General features: G+C 45.8%; 1 protein-coding gene across 5 annotated transcripts in view; it reads left to right on the forward strand.

Annotated features, from left to right (window-relative positions):
* STAT3 (signal transducer and activator of transcription 3) overlaps positions 1 to 18,287 on the forward strand; it is a gene marked incomplete at its 5' end in the record, with an annotated part of 60,777 nt that overhangs the window by 39,723 nt on the left and 2,767 nt on the right. For 2 of the 5 annotated variants that reach the window (XM_081220391.1, XM_081220387.1), the window contains 19 exons: positions 1,011 to 1,106; positions 1,262 to 1,343; positions 1,527 to 1,621; positions 1,793 to 1,944; positions 4,292 to 4,450; positions 4,610 to 4,702; positions 5,586 to 5,645; positions 9,236 to 9,265; positions 9,368 to 9,461; positions 9,567 to 9,614; positions 11,545 to 11,628; positions 12,362 to 12,460; positions 12,581 to 12,716; positions 13,436 to 13,488; positions 13,726 to 13,820; positions 13,943 to 14,082; positions 14,557 to 14,769; positions 17,811 to 17,853; positions 18,138 to 18,250. In XM_081220391.1, the coding sequence (XP_081076517.1) occupies positions 1,011 to 1,106; positions 1,262 to 1,343; positions 1,527 to 1,621; positions 1,793 to 1,944; positions 4,292 to 4,450; positions 4,610 to 4,702; positions 5,586 to 5,645; positions 9,236 to 9,265; positions 9,368 to 9,461; positions 9,567 to 9,614; positions 11,545 to 11,628; positions 12,362 to 12,460; positions 12,581 to 12,716; positions 13,436 to 13,488; positions 13,726 to 13,820; positions 13,943 to 14,082; positions 14,557 to 14,769; positions 17,811 to 17,853; positions 18,138 to 18,250 (1,885 nt within the window). The remainder of the gene's footprint in view (positions 1 to 1,010; positions 1,107 to 1,261; positions 1,344 to 1,526; positions 1,622 to 1,792; positions 1,945 to 4,291; positions 4,451 to 4,609; positions 4,703 to 5,585; positions 5,646 to 9,235; positions 9,266 to 9,367; positions 9,462 to 9,566; positions 9,615 to 11,544; positions 11,629 to 12,361; positions 12,461 to 12,580; positions 12,717 to 13,435; positions 13,489 to 13,725; positions 13,821 to 13,942; positions 14,083 to 14,556; positions 14,770 to 17,810; positions 17,854 to 18,137; positions 18,251 to 18,287) is intronic. The other 3 variants (XM_081220389.1, XM_081220388.1, XM_081220390.1) reach the window with 3 other exon arrangements.

The raw sequence follows: 18,287 nt of genomic DNA on the forward strand, positions 1-18,287 counted from the left end.
GGTACGCGGGCCTCTCACTGTTGTGGCCTCTCCAGTTGCGGAGCACAGGCTCCGGACGCGCAGGCTCAGCGGCCGTGGCTCACGGGCCCAGCCGCTCCGTGGCATGTGGGACCTTCTCGGACCGGGGCACGAACCCGTGTACCCTGCATCGGCAGGCGGACTCTCAACCACTGCACCACCAGGGAAGCCCTGAGATAATATTTCTTGATAGGGAATTTCACCCTGGGACAGAATGTTTTTTTTATTATCCCACAGAAATGTACTGGACACCCCCATGCTTTTTTTTTTTTTTTTTTTTGGCCGCACCTCCTGGCGTGCGGGATCTTAGTTCCTCAACCAGGGATCGAACCCCTGCCCCCTGCAGTGGAAGCATGGATTCTTAACCACTGGACCACCAGGGAAGTCCCCCTGCCCAATGCATTTATTTATTATTATTTTAAAATTTAATTTTTATTTTATATTGGGATATAGTTGATTTACAATGTTGTGTTAGTTTCAGGTGTACAGCAAAGTGATTTAGTTATACACATACATATATCCATTCTTTTCCAGGATCTTTCCCATATAGGTTATTAGAGAACACTGAGTAGAGTTCCCTGTGCTATACTGTAGGTCCCGCCCGATGCATTAAAATAGGCATCTAGCATCTGTTGTCATAAATTGTTCTGAATTTTTTTATATATATACTTAACCTAGAATGAGTTTTCTGAAGGCGGGGACTGTGTCTTAGCTGAACATGTGGTCTCCTAGTGCAATACGTAGAGTGGGTTTATAGTATGACCTAGAGGTAAAAAGCCAAGGATACAGGTAAAAGTGTGAGAGCTTTCTTGGCACCAGACGGACAGCACCTGGAGAGCACCGGCTGCCATGTAACCACCTTTCCCCTCACAATGGCAGCAGCAGCTCAGGCCAAGCAGGAAGGGTAGTGGGGGTGGATGGGGACTAGACAGAGCAGTTTTTCTCCCCGTACCTCCAGCATTCACGTGTACATCGGCTCCCTTTTTTGGCAGCAAGGGGGCCAGGCCAACCATCCCACAGCCGCCGTGGTGACGGAGAAACAGCAAATGCTGGAGCAACACCTACAGGATGTCCGGAAGCGTGTCCAGGTGAAGCAAGTCTAGGGCAGGAAGAATTTCCTTGGGGAAGTTGCCTGTGGGTCCTGCGTGTATCTTCTGTGAGGTTTTTAATCCTATTCAGAAACTTCCTTTTCCCTCTCCTCAGGGAAATCCTTTTTACTTCTGTTTTGGTTTGTTTTAAACAGGATCTAGAACAGAAAATGAAAGTGGTAGAGAATCTCCAGGATGACTTTGATTTCAACTACAAAACCCTCAAGAGTCAAGGAGGCAAGTGAATATTAGAGGCGTTAAAATCTCCCGTAGAAAGTGAGTTTGTGCTACTTGAGCCTCAGGACTTGCTTGTTCAGACTCAGGGGAGTGGGTGCTCAGGCGCTGCTGGCGCTTAAGGGAGCCTCGTTACTGAGGATAGGAGTATTCCGTCAGCTCAAGGAGTTTCTCCTTCCTTCTCAGATATGCAAGATCTGAATGGAAACAACCAGTCAGTGACCAGGCAGAAGATGCAGCAGCTCGAACAGATGCTTACTGCGCTGGACCAGATGCGGCGAGTAAGAGCAGTGGACACCTCCGCCTGCCTGTCGCACTCACGTGCAGGGTTTGGGCATCTCAGGGAAGAACTTGCTTGTTTTCTAATGGGTTCCTTCTCTGGAATTGACTAAAGACTGGTGAGAGACGGTCTGAGGAGATGTTTTCTGACTTTGTTTTTGGTTTCCAACCAGAGCATCGTGAGTGAGTTGGCAGGGCTTTTGTCAGCTATGGAGTACGTGCAGAAGACGCTCACGGATGAAGAGCTGGCGGACTGGAAGAGGCGGCAGCAGATTGCTTGCATTGGAGGCCCTCCCAACATCTGCCTAGATCGGCTAGAAAACTGGTAAAACAGGAAAGAGAAGTTCTTCCTTTCTTTCTAGAAAGCTGTGCTAAATTATGGTCAGAACTGCAGGCCCAAAGAGTTGCTACTACATTTCAGAGGTGGGGACTTTAACATACTCAAATTTAGTCTAAGGGTTAAAACTTTTACTTTATTTGGACAGTTTTTTTTAATGAAAATGTACTTATATTGCTATATTTTATTTTTTTTTAATAAATTATTTATTTATTTGTTGGGGGTTTTTTTGGCTGCATTGGGTCTTCGTTGCTGCACGCGGTCTTTCTCTGGTTGCAGCGAGCGCAGGCTGCTCTTCGTTGCGGTCCGTGGGCTTCTCATTGCGGTGGCTTCTCTTGTTGCGGAGCCCGGGCTCTAGTGCGTGGGCTTCAGTAGTTGTGGCTCACAGGCTGTAGAGCGCAGGCTCAGTAGTTGTGGCGCATGGGCTTAGTTGCTCTGCAGCATGTGGGATCTTCCCGGACCAGGCCTCGAACCCATGTACCCTGCATTGGTAGGCGGATTCTTAGCCACTGAGCCACCAGGGAAGTCCCTATATTGCTATATTTTAAATATATTTGACTAATTGAAATAAAGCTTTTGGTTTAACTGTATTTAACACGTGGGCTAAATTTTAAATTTTAGTTACTTTAATACTCTCAAATGACATGCTTTCTATAAGGGAAAAAAGTTCAAATACAGGATATTAATAAAGCGGAGAAAAGACTTTAAAGATCAAATCATGCAGAGGTACTTAGAATTAAAATTTTCGTCACTGTCACTCTAGACATCTGTTGTATATATAAAGATAGAAATCTATACATTTCACATTCGTAGGATCATTCTTTATATGCTCTTCTATAATCCGCTCTTTTACTTTCATTCATTCAGAAAAGCTTGATGGAGCACCCTTGATGTGCAAGGCCCAATGATGAATATGCTGCACCAGCTTAAACTGGGAGAAACTTAATATGAAAGGGACCCCAGATACACAGAGCGTGAAACTGGAAATTTAGGACAACTCTACATGAGATGCCTGTTTGTTCATATCCTCACTAACCCTGAGCTTTGCTGATTTACTGAGAGCAGTTTTAAATGCTTCCTGATCAGGGAACCAAAAAACTTAAGTTCTGGGAATGGAGAATGTAGATGCCAGAAGGGAGTCAGCGAGCTCAGAAGTCCTGGTGCCGTCCTCCCCCGCCCCTTGCCTTCCACCTTCTCTCTTTGGAGTCTTTACTAAACTAGTGGGGGGCCATCAAAGAGAGACACTGATATTCTCCATTCTTGGGGACAGACTTAATCAGCCTTTGTCTCCCTGTCTACTTTTTCTGTTGCATGGTATCAATATTTTGAAACATAATGTCACATCCTTTGATCCATGGTAGGTGAGGTTGAAAGGGCTCCTGGGGATCATGCAGTTCAACCCCCCGTCTCTCAGGCAAGGGGACACCAAGGCCCACGAGAGTGAAGGGACCTGGCCAAGTTTGCACAGATAGTGAGGGACAGAGCTGGCTCAAACCCATCTTCTTGGGCTGTCTGATGTCCTGTGCTTCCCCAGGCCTCACATTTGGGTACAAAGACAAGTTAGGCTGAGGAAAAGTGAGCATCAAATTCCTTATTTCATGTTCTCCATATCTGGGTTCTAATGTTTGCCACTTTCCAATGGTAACCCGATTAATGCCTCCTAGTGGCATAAGTTTTGACACTTCTTCCTCTGTGCCTGCCTTCCTCTTTGAAATGTAAAATTTTAGGAAGGCACTGTTTTAAAAAGGCAAGATAGGGGGCTTCCCTGGTGGCGCAGTGGTTGAGAGTCCGCCTGCCGATGCAGGGGACACGGGTTCGTGCCCCGGTCCGGGAAGATCCCACGTGCCGCGGAGCGGCTGGGCCCGTGAGCCATGGCCACTGAGCCTGCGCGTCCGGAGCCTGTGCTCCGCAATGGGAGAGGCCACAGCAGCGAGAGGCCCGCGTACCACAAAAAGAAAAAAAAAAAAAATTAAAAAGACAAAATAGGGAATTCCCTGGCGGTCCAGTGGTTAGGACTCAGCACTTTCAGTGCCAGGGACCAGGTTCAGTCCCTGCTCAGGGAACTAAGATCCTGCAAGCCACACAGCATGTGCAAAAAAAAACCCCAAAAAGGCAAAAATAAGTTTCCCTTTTCTAATGTAATGCTGCTGAACTGTACATTTAGAAACGGTCAATTTTATGCTATGCATATCTTCCCACAGTGAAAAAAAATGCCCCTTTCTTATGTCAGGGGACTGTGTAGAGGTGTTTATACCTGTGGTATTCCCTTCCCCTTCTCCACCTCACCTGTGTACACCCACTTAGGTAACTGGTATCTTCCTTATTTTATTGGCAGGATAACCTCATTGGCAGAATCTCAACTTCAGACCCGCCAACAAATTAAGAAACTGGAGGAGTTGCAGCAGAAAGTTAGCTACAAAGGGGATCCCATTGTACAGCACCGGCCAATGCTGGAGGAGAGAATCGTAGAGCTGTTTAGAAACTTAATGAAAAGGTAACTTAGAGTCCCTGTCCCTTTCCCCCATCACCCCCGCCCTCCACCCACCCTCCCCAAAATGTCACTGAACAAGAGATTGGCTGACTTCCGAGGAACAGGACAGGGACTGGCCCACTGAGTTGTGTGTGAACCACTACCCTTCTCTTTCCCTTCCAGTGCCTTCGTGGTGGAGCGGCAGCCCTGCATGCCTATGCATCCCGACCGGCCCTTAGTCATCAAGACCGGTGTTCAGTTTACAACTAAAGTCAGGTGGGCCACGGAACCTCCACTTCTGGCAGATATTGTATCAAGGGTCACTCTCAGGGCCAGAACAGAGTTGGTGGCCAGGGTGGTTCTGTATAGGCGTCGCAGGCAGTACCATGATGGATATGGAATTTGTTGGCATAATACCAGCTTGCTCTTTGATTCTCCTGTCAAAAGCTAAAGAATGGTAATCTCTTTGAGGTTACCTGGGCATATTCCTATGATTCAGGCCCATTGTATTCCTAAGATTCCAGGCCTAAAGTCTTAAGCCATAGAATCTCCATCTCTCCTGCAAAAGAGGCAGAATAATGCCAGTTATTTTTTGTTCTTTGAGCCTACTTTTCCCTGAGGATCTTAAGGGAAAGAATAAAGCTTAGTGATAATAGAAGCTAAGAGGCCACCGGGCAGATGGGTGAGGGGCCTGCAGGTGGAGCGTTACTTTCACATTCAAGTCAGAACAGGTAAGCTGGGGTTTGCCGGTCTGCAGTGAAATTTCCCTCCTCAGAAAGGTAGTATGGTGTTAGGTTTCAGGTTTAATAGAAAGAATACCACCTGCAGAGCACGTATTCCTGTAATATTTTTCATGAAATGGCTTTCATTATCCTTTGGTGAATCTCTCACAACTTTATCTAAGTTCTTAGTTCTTAGGCTTTCTTTCAGTCCCTTTTGGCCTGGTGCTTGACTTAAGGTCAAACCCAGCACCCGTGGGAAGAGGAATTTGGGATTATGACTTACCTCTTTAGAATTGAAGAGTTAACGAATTTTATGTTACTTCAACTAGAAGTTGCTGGGGGAGCCTAGTGACTTTTTTTTTTTTTTTTAATTGGATGTTTTTTCTTTGCTCTGAAACTTTTTTTTTCTTTCTTTCTTTTTTTTTTTTTTGAAATAGATTGCTGGTCAAATTCCCTGAGCTAAATTATCAGCTTAAAATTAAAGTGTGCATTGACAAGTAAGTACTCCTTATCTTAGCTCTTTTTTTCTTTTTTTCAATGAGGGACAGAGAAATGGGAACTTTGACAGGCATCATGTGAACTTAGAGGCTTTATCTTCGTTCAGAGATCTTCATTTCTTTAAAAAGTTTTCAGAAGGCTTGCTGTGCATTGTCATTTATGTGCCTGAACAAAACCACGAAGCTAGCGGTACAGATTTGAGTTGCGATTGCTCTTGTGACCTCGAGTTCCTCTTTTTCTTTTTTCATTTTTTTACTTATAAATGTAATGTATGCATATTATATAAAACTGAGACTATATGGGAAAATTGATTTTTGTTGCTGTTTCGCACTTTACCACATAATGGAATCCTCTTCAGAATTTGACAGTACCTTTAAAAAATTAAAATACACTTACCCTCTGAAAAGATTAAAAAAGAGAAAATGTAGGTGATACAATTGTTTATCTGGAAATTTCATGAAAATGAATTGGAAAATAGTTACTAATGAAATTAGGGACTTGAGGACGGTGGTAAGTTTAATAAATAAATAAATAAGCAAAAATTGATTACTTTAACCATAAATTAGCATCAACCAGTTAGAAATTATAATAGAAAAATGATCTCACAATAAGCAACAAAAACAAAAAATATATGGTGATAAACTTAACAGAAATATTTAAGACGTACTTGAAGGACTCTGTGAAATTTTAGCGAGGAAGTGGCTTTTTAAAAGTGAGGCGATAAGTCATACTTCTGGATTGAAGACTTTTAATTTTATTATAAAGATGTTGATTCTTCCCAGTTAATGTAGAACCAACCAAAACATGAATAGGATTTTTAAAAACTCTTGACTTGCTTTTCAAGTTATATCTTAGATGAAAAAAATAAGCAGAGATAGTTTTTAAAAAGGATTTCTTTATTTTTAATTGTGATAAACATAAAATTTACCATCTTAGCAATTTAAAATCTTGCCCCAAATGCTTCTTTAATATCATCAAATAGCCAGTTACTGTTCAAATTTACCTCATATTTTTTCTTTTTTCTTTTTATTTTTTTATTGATGTATGGTTGATATCAACCGTTTGTAAGGGTGCAGTTCAGCAGTGTGGAGTATATGGACATTGTTTTGCAAGAGATCTCCAGAACTTTTTCATCTTATAAAACTGAAACTCTATATCCATTGAAGAGCAAATCCCCATTTACCTCTCCCTCCAGCGCCTGACAACCACCAGAATGGTGGTTCTTTTGCTATTCACTTTCCAAAAGAATTCTTTTAACAAATAAAAATTATGGGGGGTGGTATGGGAAGCTGCCTTGCCCAATATTAAAATGTATCACAAAGTTTCAGTTGCTAAATGAGTGTGTTACCAGGGCAGGAATAAACTGATCATTGAAGCAAAATCTAAAGTCCAAAAGTAGACTTCAGGTTTATATAAGGAATTAATATACTTTTTTTTTTTTTTTTTTTTTTTGCGGTACACGGGCCTCTCACCGCTGTGGCCTCTCCCGTTGCGGAGCACAGGCTCCAGACGCGCAGGCCCAGCGGCCACGGCTCACCGGCCCAGCCGCTCCGCGGCACGTGGGATCCTCCCGGACCGGGGCACAAACCCGTGTCCCCTGCATCGGCAGGCGGACTCTCAACCACTGCGCCACCAGGGAAGCCCAGGAATTAATATACATTTTAATTGATATCTTAAATTAGCGAGGGAAGGGTGGATTATTCAGTAAGTCGTCTTAGGGAAACTTGGTATTGGAGGGATTTGAGTAAGAAGTTAACTTTTCACTGTCCATCAGAATAAATTCTAGATATATCTTAAAAGTATAGGCAAATGTATAATATAATGGTGGTAAAAATGGCAACCAGTTTTGGAAAACAATTTGGCAGTTTCCTAAAAAGTTAAACATGTACCTACCCTATGACCTAACCATTCCACTCCTAGGTATTTACCCAAGAGAAATGAAAGCATATGTCCACACAAAGGGTTGTACAGGAATCTTCATTAATAGACGAGTGTCCATCAACAGGTGAATAAACAGTTGGTGGTATATCCATGCAACGGAATATTATTCACCAACAAAAAGGAATGAACTATTGATACCCACAACACAAGGATAAATCTCCAAATTAATAACACTGAATGAGAAAAGGCAGACCAAGAAAAAAACAGTACATACTTTACATTGTCATTTATATAAAATTCTAGAAGTGCGAATGAATCTGTCATGATGAAAGCAGATCATTGGTTGCCTGGGGACGGGTGGGCGGAGTGTGGGATTGGGGAATGGGTCACATAAGGGCGTAGGGAAACTTGGGGATGCTGGGTATGTTCATTATCTTAATTGGGCTGATGTCACAGGTGTGTATAGTATACATATATCAAACCTTATCAAATTGTGCATTTTATATATGCAGTTTATTATTTGTCAGTTACATCAAAGGTATACCAAAAAAAATAATGTGAAAAAAGAAAGTAAATATAGGCTAGACATGAGGGAAAATTTTCTGATAACGAGGACTTTTAAGTTCTCCAATGTGATATATGGGGAATTCCCTGGCAGTCCAGTGGTTAAGACTCTGAGCTTTCACTGCCGAGGGCCTGGGTTCAATCTCTGGTCAGGGAAGTAAGGTCCCACAAGCTGCATGGCCAAAATAAATAAATAAATAAATAAATAAAAATGTGGTATATGGAAAGGTATCTTCTGAATGGTTTAAAAGTTGATCCATTTTAATCTGTAAACTCCCACAGAATGTACTGTTTAATAAATAGTAGCTGTTTTTCTAAAAGCATAAGTGAGTATATAGCAATGAGAAGGACTTTTTAAACGGAACTAAAATAATTTTAAAAAGAAAGGAAGACACTGAGAAATGGTGACTATATAAAAAATGAAATATTCAAAAACACAGGGAACACACCGGGAAGAATATTTCCAGCGACATCAATGGGATGCTCTGAGTTACAGGTAACAGTAAACCTCTGCAGAAAACCCAGTGTGGCTTAAAGAATAAGGAAATTTGCAACCCAGTTTAACTGGAAATGCAAAGTTAGAACAAGTGTCTGACGGTGAGATCAGTGACTCAATTGATGTCATCAAGGACCCAGAATCTTCCGTCTCTCTTCTCTGCCACCATAAGTGTCACTGGCATTCTAGGGTTCCCTTCTGGGTTGCTGCATGGTTGCTTGTGGTAGTTAAGGCCACATGCCTCCTTGCTCATGTTCAGCTGAAGCTATGGAACGTAAGTACAGCCTGAGAGAGAATCCTTCCCAATCTGATTGAGACAGTGAAGGTCCTGTCCTCACCCCTGGACTGCTGCCCTGTGGGCATGCTCTGTTCTGGTGAGCTTAACGATCAGGATCCCCTGGAGGTGGGGATGGGAAAGATCCCTGACAGAGTCAAGGTTCTGTTAGGAAGAGGGTAGGCAGCCAGCTGTGTCTACTACTTCAGCATGTATAGGATTGTTAATTTCACATATAAAATGTAATTGAGTCACTTACAGAAATCCCCAGGAGAACAGCAGTTCTTCCATCAGAATAAATTAGAGGTGTTCAAAGTAGACTTTGGAAGAAACTCAGGGCCTTTTTTATTACCACTGGTTTGTGTTCTTAACAGAGACTCCGGGGATGTTGCAGCTCTCAGAGGGTAAGTGCAGCCTGGAGGCTTCCTTGTGTTGCCGTTTAATCTAACTTTGTCCTCTGACCACTCGCTCACCTATGTGGTTGGTTTTTTTCTCCTGTGATTCAGATCCCGGAAATTTAACATCCTGGGCACAAACACGAAAGTGATGAACATGGAAGAGTCTAACAACGGCAGCCTCTCCGCAGAGTTCAAACACTTGGTACACGGGAGAAGCCTGGACTCACCTGCTCCCAGGGTCTCTGGCAGGGGGAGGGGTTAGGGGAGAGCCTCAGGTGACAGGGGATGCTCTTTGCTTTTCTTACAGACCCTGAGAGAGCAGAGATGTGGTAACGGGGGCCGAGCCAACTGCGACGTAAGTTTTGTTGGGGATGAAAGCCAACTATAGGAGAGTTTTCTTTGAGCAGGAGAGAAAAAGAGCCTTCTTACTGCCCAGAAGTAGAGACACCTGACCAGCTGCAGTCACCACAGGCCAACAGGACACATCAGGAGTCACTCATGCCTTGGAGTACTCGGGCTCGGAGCATTTCCTTGATTGTCCTGGGAGTGGAAAGTCCCTTGCCCACACCCACGTAGTGGAAAAGAAGCCTTCCACCTTGCCTGGGACTTTCCAAATTCCCCTTCCAACTTCTGTGCGCTGACATGGCTTGGCTCAGCTTTGGGTGACCAGTTTTGGTCACTGAGGTGGGATGGAAGGTTTCAACAAATCCGAGTTAAACATTTTACCAAAAGAAAAAGAACAAAACAATACAAATCCCTTTATTTCTCCTCTGCCTCCCATTTATTCAGATTATTGGACTCTTAGTGTCAGGAATAAACTTAAGGGACTTCCCTGGTGGTCCAGTGGTTAAGAATCAGGGCTTTCACTGCCATGGGCCTGGGTTTGATCCCTCCCTGGTTGGGGAACTAAGATCCCATAAGTCACGTGGCATGGCCAAAAAAGAAAAAAAAAAAACACACTTTAAAAAAAAAAGGTAAATGTGACCAAAAACTAGTTTTAAATATTTTTTATAAAACTGTGACACCCTATTCTTTTTCTGATATTTGTCCCCTGAGCTATTCTTACCCTCTTCTCTAGAACGTAGCAGGCCTTTTGAAAAAAAAAAAAAATTGAATTTATAATACTTGACAGCAGTTAAAGAGTGAGGTATGCAATGATACAAGAAAATGTATGTGGCATATTTATTTAGGAAAAAAAGATGCAAAATAATTAGAGTAGTATATTAGTATATTTGTTTAAAAAAACTTACACTGTATTTTGTCTATTCATGTCTGCATTACAGAATTCTAGAGGAATATCTACCAAACAGTGCTGCTGCTCTTATCCAAGGCTACTCTGTACTCTCTCTCTAATATTTGCATTTAAACTGAACGTGTATTACTTTTGTAATTAGAAAAAGAGCATTTAAAATATGAATTGGAATTTCTAATAATTCATTGGCAATTCTCATTCAAAATAATGTCACTATATTGCTGGTGGGAGTATAAATTGTTACAGTCACTTTGGAAAACAATCGGGCATTATAAAAATGAACATACCCTGTAAACCAATAGTGCCACTCCCAGGATTTAACAATAGAGGAATCATTGCACATAGGTAGCAGGAGATATGTACAAAATGTCAGAGCAGCCTGATTGTAAGCCCTAAATACAAACCAAATGCCATCAGCACTAGAGTGGATAAATGATCTGCAGTATAGTCAGGTGATGGAATACTATACAGCTGTGAAAATGGAGAAATTGCAGGTGCACACAGCTACATGGATGTGAAAAGCGAGTCACAAAAGAACACGCAGCGTGTGATTCCATATGTATCAGATGGAACTAAACAAACCAAATCACACATACATTGTTGAGAGGTGTAAATGTGGTAAAACCATCAAGAAGAGCTAGGAAATGATGAACTCAAAAGACAAAATAGCTGTTACTTCTGAGGGAGGAGGCACAGGGGTGGATGGGGTTGGGAAGGTGCCCAGAGAACCTCAGTAGTGACTGTCTTTCCCTTAAACTGGGTGGTGGGTACGCAGGTGTTTGTTCACTGTTTGGTCATTCTTTGTGCTTTACCCATTTTATACATAACCTATTGGATCTCCTTAGTATCATAATAAAGCTAGTAGGAGGTCAGGTTGAGGACTACAGCACTGGAGAGTGATAGGGTTGAAGAGACCACGTGCTCCAGTTGTGTCTGTGGCCACCTGGTGGATTGCCCTTCTGGATGGTGTAGTGGTGGCGTCAGGACGGAATACCATCCTCTCTGAGGAATAGCGTCCTTCTCCTTCTTGTAGGCCTCCCTGATTGTGACTGAAGAGCTGCACCTGATCACCTTTGAGACTGAGGTGTATCACCAAGGCCTCAAGATCGACCTAGAGGTGAGTTCTGTGACAGAACTGGGTAGGGCTGCACGCAGTGGTAATTCAGGACAAGACTTCTTCTAGTTGAGGTTTTTACTCCAGAATGTCGAATGGTGACTCTTTGCTAAGCACTGTGTTTACTTTTGCTTCTCTTCCTCCCCCAAATCCTTAGTATCCCACCTGAGAGTAAAGTCTTGCCTGAGTGCTTAGAAGATACATGTCTACTCAGCTTTCAGCAAACCTGATATAAAAACTCATATTTAGACATTGATCAGAGCCGACTTTATAAAGTTTGGGCAAAACAGTCTTTCAACAACCAATGTCTTTAGTATACAGACAGTCATGGCATTTACATGCTCTTTCCCCAACCTTCTTGATCTTTAAAGATACACCGGAAAAAGCAGGAACCCTAGTCTTTGATCCCTGGGACCTCTCTGCTTAATGGGCAGGTTCAGCTTCGATTCGTGGAGGATGCCTTGCAGGTGTTATAAATGGGGAATCCGTGGACTGTGAGTCCACCGTGAGCAAGTTAGCTTTACAGGTTCCTGGTGATGTTCAGACAGCCGCCGAGTTGGGCATTCTTTCTGCTCTGGGTGTTGAGCTGACTCGGCCCCGCTCCTCCCCGAGGGCTGGAAGCAGGTGTGCTCCACGGCCTGTCCTTTATTCCAAACCCTGCGAGATATGCGTGAAGAGGTTTTGGAAGCCACGAGGGCCCTCTGCCTCCCCAGCTCATCCCACGCTCCCTCCACAGACCCACTCCTTGCCAGTTGTGGTGATCTCCAACATCTGTCAGATGCCCAACGCCTGGGCGTCCATCCTGTGGTATAACATGCTGACCAACAACCCCAAGGTGAGTCGGGCCCCCATTTTTCCTGAGGCTTCTCGGTGCCTCGGGGCTGTCACGGTACCTAGCGCAGCTCATCAGGCACCGCCCTCTCATCTAAAGGAGCAAATGTGTCATTTCCAATAGAACGTGAACTTTTTCACCAAGCCCCCAATTGGAACGTGGGACCAAGTGGCCGAGGTGCTGAGCTGGCAGTTCTCCTCCACCACCAAGCGTGGGCTGAGCATCGAGCAGTTGACAACGCTGGCGGAGAAACTCTTAGGTCAGCACTTTACCTCTTCTCCCCTCACCCTCCTTGGAGAGGGATCTGGCCCATGGGGCTGGGGCTGTTCATTCAGAAGAGTTTACTGAGCAAGGTGCTGTGCCGGGGCCAGAACACATGTGCTCCAGCAGGTCAGGGAGTCAGGATACAGAGGAGGTGTGCATCCTGGGGGTCGTTTTTATGAGGCGGGAGGCAGATTTCTTTTCTCTTGGTGGCTGTCTCCCTCACCCTTCCAGGGTACTACTTTATCCAACCATCGGAAGATATTTTAAGTGCGTGTTAGAGCTAAATAAAGGCTCGGTATCCCTGTTTGTTTCCTCAAGAAACTGTGGGCTTGTTTTTAATTTTCTCCCTGGAAAAAAAGCCTTAGTAGAATGTTTTGCCTGCTACCTATGCTGTGTCCTATGCTGCCACCAAATGTGACCCTGTAACTCAAGCTGTCAGCTTCTTAGTGTGTGCTGCTGGTCCCCGGACCACCACACGAGGCTAGAAAGGGCAGCTGGACTAAACAACAACTCGGGGCGGGGGTGTCAAATGATGGGGTTGGTGTGGGGCGGACGGGTGCACCATATGCACACAACAGTGGCAACATTCAAATACATGAAAACCAACGGTTTCAGGGTCTATCGTGGGGCGGTTGTGCACGTGTCCTGTCTGAAGAAATAAGATCTTGATTCAAAACTGAAAATTATACTGCTTTATTATTTCTTTTCCTTCAGGACCTGGTGTGAACTATTCAGGGTGTCAGATCACGTGGGCTAAATTTTGCAAAGTAAGCAACTGTGTGAACTCCGTGTGGCTGCCTCCCGGGAGGGGGAGGGGGAGGGGCGCTTACCTGCTGGGAGGTCGTGGAGGACGCTGGGCCTGAAGGCCCTAGGCTCTTGGTCCAGCGGCCAGTAGCACCTGCCTGAGGCTAGATGGGCCTGAGGATTTTGGTGGCACCTCACCCCTAGGAAGGAGAAGCCTGGGATGGTGGCGGACTTGGCTTTCTCATTATCCTTTTCTCCAGGAAAACATGGCTGGCAAGGGCTTCTCCTTCTGGGTCTGGCTGGACAATATCATTGACCTTGTGAAAAAGTACATCCTGGCCCTTTGGAATGAAGGGTAGGTTGGAACTCTTGTGTCTGGCAGGGTGCGCAGGTGTGACAGGTCCCCCGCTCTCCCCGCAGGCCAATAGCAGGGCAACCCTCAGCCCAAATCTTGCTGTTGCTCCTCTTTGCCTCCAGGTACATAATGGGCTTTATCAGTAAGGAGAGGGAGCGGGCCATCTTGAGCACCAAGCCCCCAGGCACCTTCCTGCTGAGATTCAGTGAAAGCAGCAAAGAAGGAGGAGTCACCTTCACCTGGGTGGAGAAGGACATCAGCGGTGAGCTTGGCTTTTCCCCACCCCACCTGGTGGTGAGCGCCTCTGCTGGTTTCAGACACGTGCTGCCCCCTCGTGGGCAGAGATGGCCTCGCACCCCCCTGCCTCAGACTTGTAAGGCACATTTGGGTGACTTCTTTTCTCTAAATTCTACCAGCTGGAGGACTGGTTTGCCAGTTTTGTTTTGCTGGCTCCAGGGACTAATATTTCCCTATTTAAATTTCATTTTCATCTCCTTTCTTTCCTACCCTGTTGATATATCTTATGTAAATAGTTACCCAAGTGTATATTACCTGTGGCCCAGCTGGATAGCCTCTCCCAAAGCCAGCTGAACATTTCCCCAGTGCCAGGCGACTGGGCAGGATATTCAGGGTATCGAGCGCTGGGTTGGCATAAGCCTTTCCCCCTTGAGGGAAAATAAATCAGGTAGTTTTCTCTAAGATCACCTGAGTCTTCCCTTCCCATTTCCCCTGACAGGTAAGACCCAGATCCAGTCGGTGGAACCATACACCAAGCAGCAGCTGAACAACATGTCGTTTGCTGAAATCATCATGGGCTATAAGATCATGGATGCCACCAATATCCTCGTGTCTCCGCTGGTCTATCTCTACCCTGACATTCCAAAGGAGGAGGCGTTCGGAAAGTACTGTCGGCCGGAGAGCCAGGAGCATCCCGAAGCTGACCCAGGTAGTTGTTGATTTTCCACGACAGCCATTTACTTCTGGGGAAAAGTGGGAAATTGTAGGATCCTGGGAGGACAGATAAGGTAAATGCCTGAAGAGCCTGGTGATCTTTATTCCTCTTTCTGGGAAAGAACTCTGTCGTGAGTGCCTTCGCGGGTGGCTGATGGGGTTACAGAGAGGAGAGGAATCAGTCACCAGGCTCTGCCCTACAAGAAGCACCAGTCTCAAGGGGGAAGCAGCATGCACACACCCAGCCATACCTAAAACACCGTGGAAAGAAAGCGAGGGCAGAATTCTCTAGAAACAGGATGCCCAGCCAGCACAGCACTTCTTACAAAGCAGATGCTGGAAGGTTTGCGATTCAGACTTCAGTCTAGCGTGTTTGCTTTTCCCCATCATGGAACAATGTGAGCAGCGCCAAGAGGGATGAAGAAAGGCTTTCTGGAGGAAATGAGCGTTAGCAGCGCTGGAACATGGTTTAGGAGCACAGGAGTGGTGACTGAAGGGGAAGCCAGCAGCTGGTGGGAGGGGCGTGGCATTGGTCCTTGGAATGTGCAGCTCTTGAAAATAAGATGTTTTTTAATGTGCAAGAGCCCATGTGCTTCTGTAAGTTACACCTACATTTTCCACACTAAAGCCTCGCTCTCCAGCACCACGGCCAGCATGGAGGGCAGAGCCCCCTAGTCTGTCCCCATGGGCTTCTGGGGCTCGGACACTGGGTTCTCTGTCCAGATCCTGGTGAGAACACTATCATTTGCTGTTCTTTGTTTTTATTTACGTTTTCTTAATCACAGAGCCAGTCGTGGTTTAAAAGGGATCCTTTGAGGTTGGCTTCCCTGCCCCAGTTGCTTTGGAAAAAACTGTTTTTGTACAAAGAGCTCTCCCACACACAAACACAAACTCACCAGCTTCCTTCCCACTTTTTCACAGGAGTTCCCTGTGAGGGATCTCTTGGGGTGAGAAGAACTGAGACTTGGAAGAGGGAGTTGGGGCTAATTGGCAATTGACTTTCCTTTTTCCTTTGTTCTGGGGTTGAGTCTCGGCCACACTCTAGGCGAGCGTAACTCTCACTTCCTGTCTGCCCCTTATCTCTCCTCCCACCTTGTGCTTCGGTTGGGAGATCTGTTTATCAGCCCCCATCACACTACCCTGTTCCTTCTGCAGAAGGCATTTAGGTCCAAGTGCTGGGCCCTTGACTAATTTTGCTTTCAAGGTCCAAGTTCCAAGTCTGAGGCTGCGCCCTCCCTCAAGCCTCCTGTGTGACCGGGAGGCAAGGCCCTTTCCTGCCTGGAGGCCTCAGTGTTTCCTCAGGGCCAAGACGGCAGTCACAGGAAGGGAACTAATGACTTGAGTGCCTGTCTGCCTCCTGGGGCTGGGTGTGAGCGTGGCAAATGGGTCAGCAGGTGTGGGGCGCGGGCGGGCTGCATGTGGGGTCCTCCAGAGTTGAGCAGCTGACCATTTCCTCTCTGTTCCCATCCTGAAGGTTGTTTTTTTTTTTTTAGAGAGAGCTTGTTAGTTGCTCCGCGGCATGTGGGATCTTCCTGGACCAGGGCTCAAACCCGTGTCCCCTTCATTGGCAGGCGGATTCTTAACCACTGCGCTACCAGGGAGGTCCCTCATCCTGAGGTTTTTATTGTCTCTAGGAGATAAATCTATCTCCTAGATTATCTTCCCAGGACTCTTCCCTCCTTCTCACTCAGAAGCTCACACTTACTTCCTCATGGCTTGAGGGAGACATTCCTCTGTAGAAATGACAAATTCCTTATCTTACAAATTAGATAAAGTGCATTTACAACCTTGTACGGAGTCATAGATCAGCTTTTAGTCTTAGTTCTCCTTTGCTTCTACTGTGGCATCTCAGGCCGAAGGTGTTTTTCTCAGCAACGTTGATCACTTAGGGAATTAAACCCTTTTCTGTCTGGGGTGTCAGCTCCCCTCAGGCCTGGGCCAAAATGGATTGATAAGACACCAGAACCCTGCTTCGATAGCTTCTTTGGATTCGGTACTGAGTTAACCTATTTCTTGGCCAAAAATAAACTCAGATGGGGATGGGAGCCTAAGGGCCCCCCGGCAATGCCCTTTCTCAGGCTGTCATTGTACCTTCTGATCCTCGGTTTCACTGTAAGCCCCAGGCTTTACAGCTGTGCTTCTCTCAGCCCACCCCACCCTGCCCCGTGCCTCCTAATTGGTTTGTTCACCTGAATCCCCCAAATTCCATGCCAGTGTCTCCAGGGCTCTTTGACCTCTTGCTGTAAGCATTTAGCACTTAAAATTCATTTATTTCGGTCTTCACATTTCTAACTGTAGAACAGGAATCATAAATGACCAAGAGGGGCCCCTCCCTCTTCCGCCTCCCTCTTATTTTATACTCGAGAGAGAAAAGCCCTTGGCCGGATCTCTTAGCTGTTGAAGACGTAAGGCCTCCTGTCACCCAGTCCAGAGCCATCCTCCCCATGGAGGGGCTCTTCTGTGAGATGTAGTTATCCAACCGGGGAGTTACTAATACCCTCACCGAAAAATGTAATAGAGGCAGATGAGTGCTGATGGGAACAGAAGGGGTCACCCTCAGCTTTGGAACTGCATTAGCCGTTTCCACGTTCTCTTAAAGACTCGGTGACTTCGGTATCTGAGCAGGACGTGGTGCCCAGACTGCGTGGGCTCAGTCCTGCATGCGGGGAACTCAATCTAAGAGATACAACCAGGCTAGAATACAATCCTCAGTCCACATACAGGCAGTTAAAGTCTTTACATGATCGAGGGTAAGAATGAGCACAAGGCTGGAGCTCATCTGAGCTCAGGCGGGACCAGGGTCGGCTGGAAAGTCTCAGGAAGGTTTGAGGGGAAGAACCGAGCTTCCAGCTGCAAGCACTGGACCATCAGAGTATACAGTGAGGGAGGGCAGCCCTGAGGGGAGACGGAGGTTCCAGACAATCTCTGGTCAAGGATGGAGTGAGTTTCAAGTCAGCCCTGGGGAGGCAGCCGGCTTCCCGCTGCCTGGTACCCAAGAGTGGAATCACAATCAGTAAGCCTGAGTTTTCTTCTACCCAGGTGCTGCCCCATACCTGAAGACTAAGTTCATCTGTGTGACACCGTAAGTGGCTTCCCTTCCCAATTTTGCCTCCATTTCTAATGTCCTCAGTTATCCCTGGGAACAGGACACCGGGTGAGAGTTCTCTTGTGAAGGGTTGGAGCCCTCCGAGCTATGTTCAGTACTCAAAGTGACCTCGTGTGTTTAAAAAGCTTGAGCTTTCATTTTTCTGTTGGAGACCAGAGTTTGATGGCTTGTGTGTGTGTGTTTTGTTCTTTTTTTTTTTTTCTCCATTGTGTCTTGTCAACCCGGCCCTTTCCCCTCCTGCTGCTCCCCATTTCCTACAGAACGACCTGCAGCAATACCATTGACCTGCCGATGTCCCCCCGCACTTTAGATTCATTGATGCAGTTTGGAAATAATGGTGAAGGTGCTGAACCCTCAGCAGGAGGGCAGTTTGGTGAGTATCTGGTTGCCGGACTCTGTCCCTGTGAGGG

Source organism: Mesoplodon bidens (assembly GCF_964165515.1).
Source record: "Mesoplodon bidens genome assembly, chromosome: 19".
In the NCBI taxonomy this organism is placed as follows: domain Eukaryota; kingdom Metazoa; phylum Chordata; class Mammalia; order Artiodactyla; family Ziphiidae; genus Mesoplodon; species Mesoplodon bidens.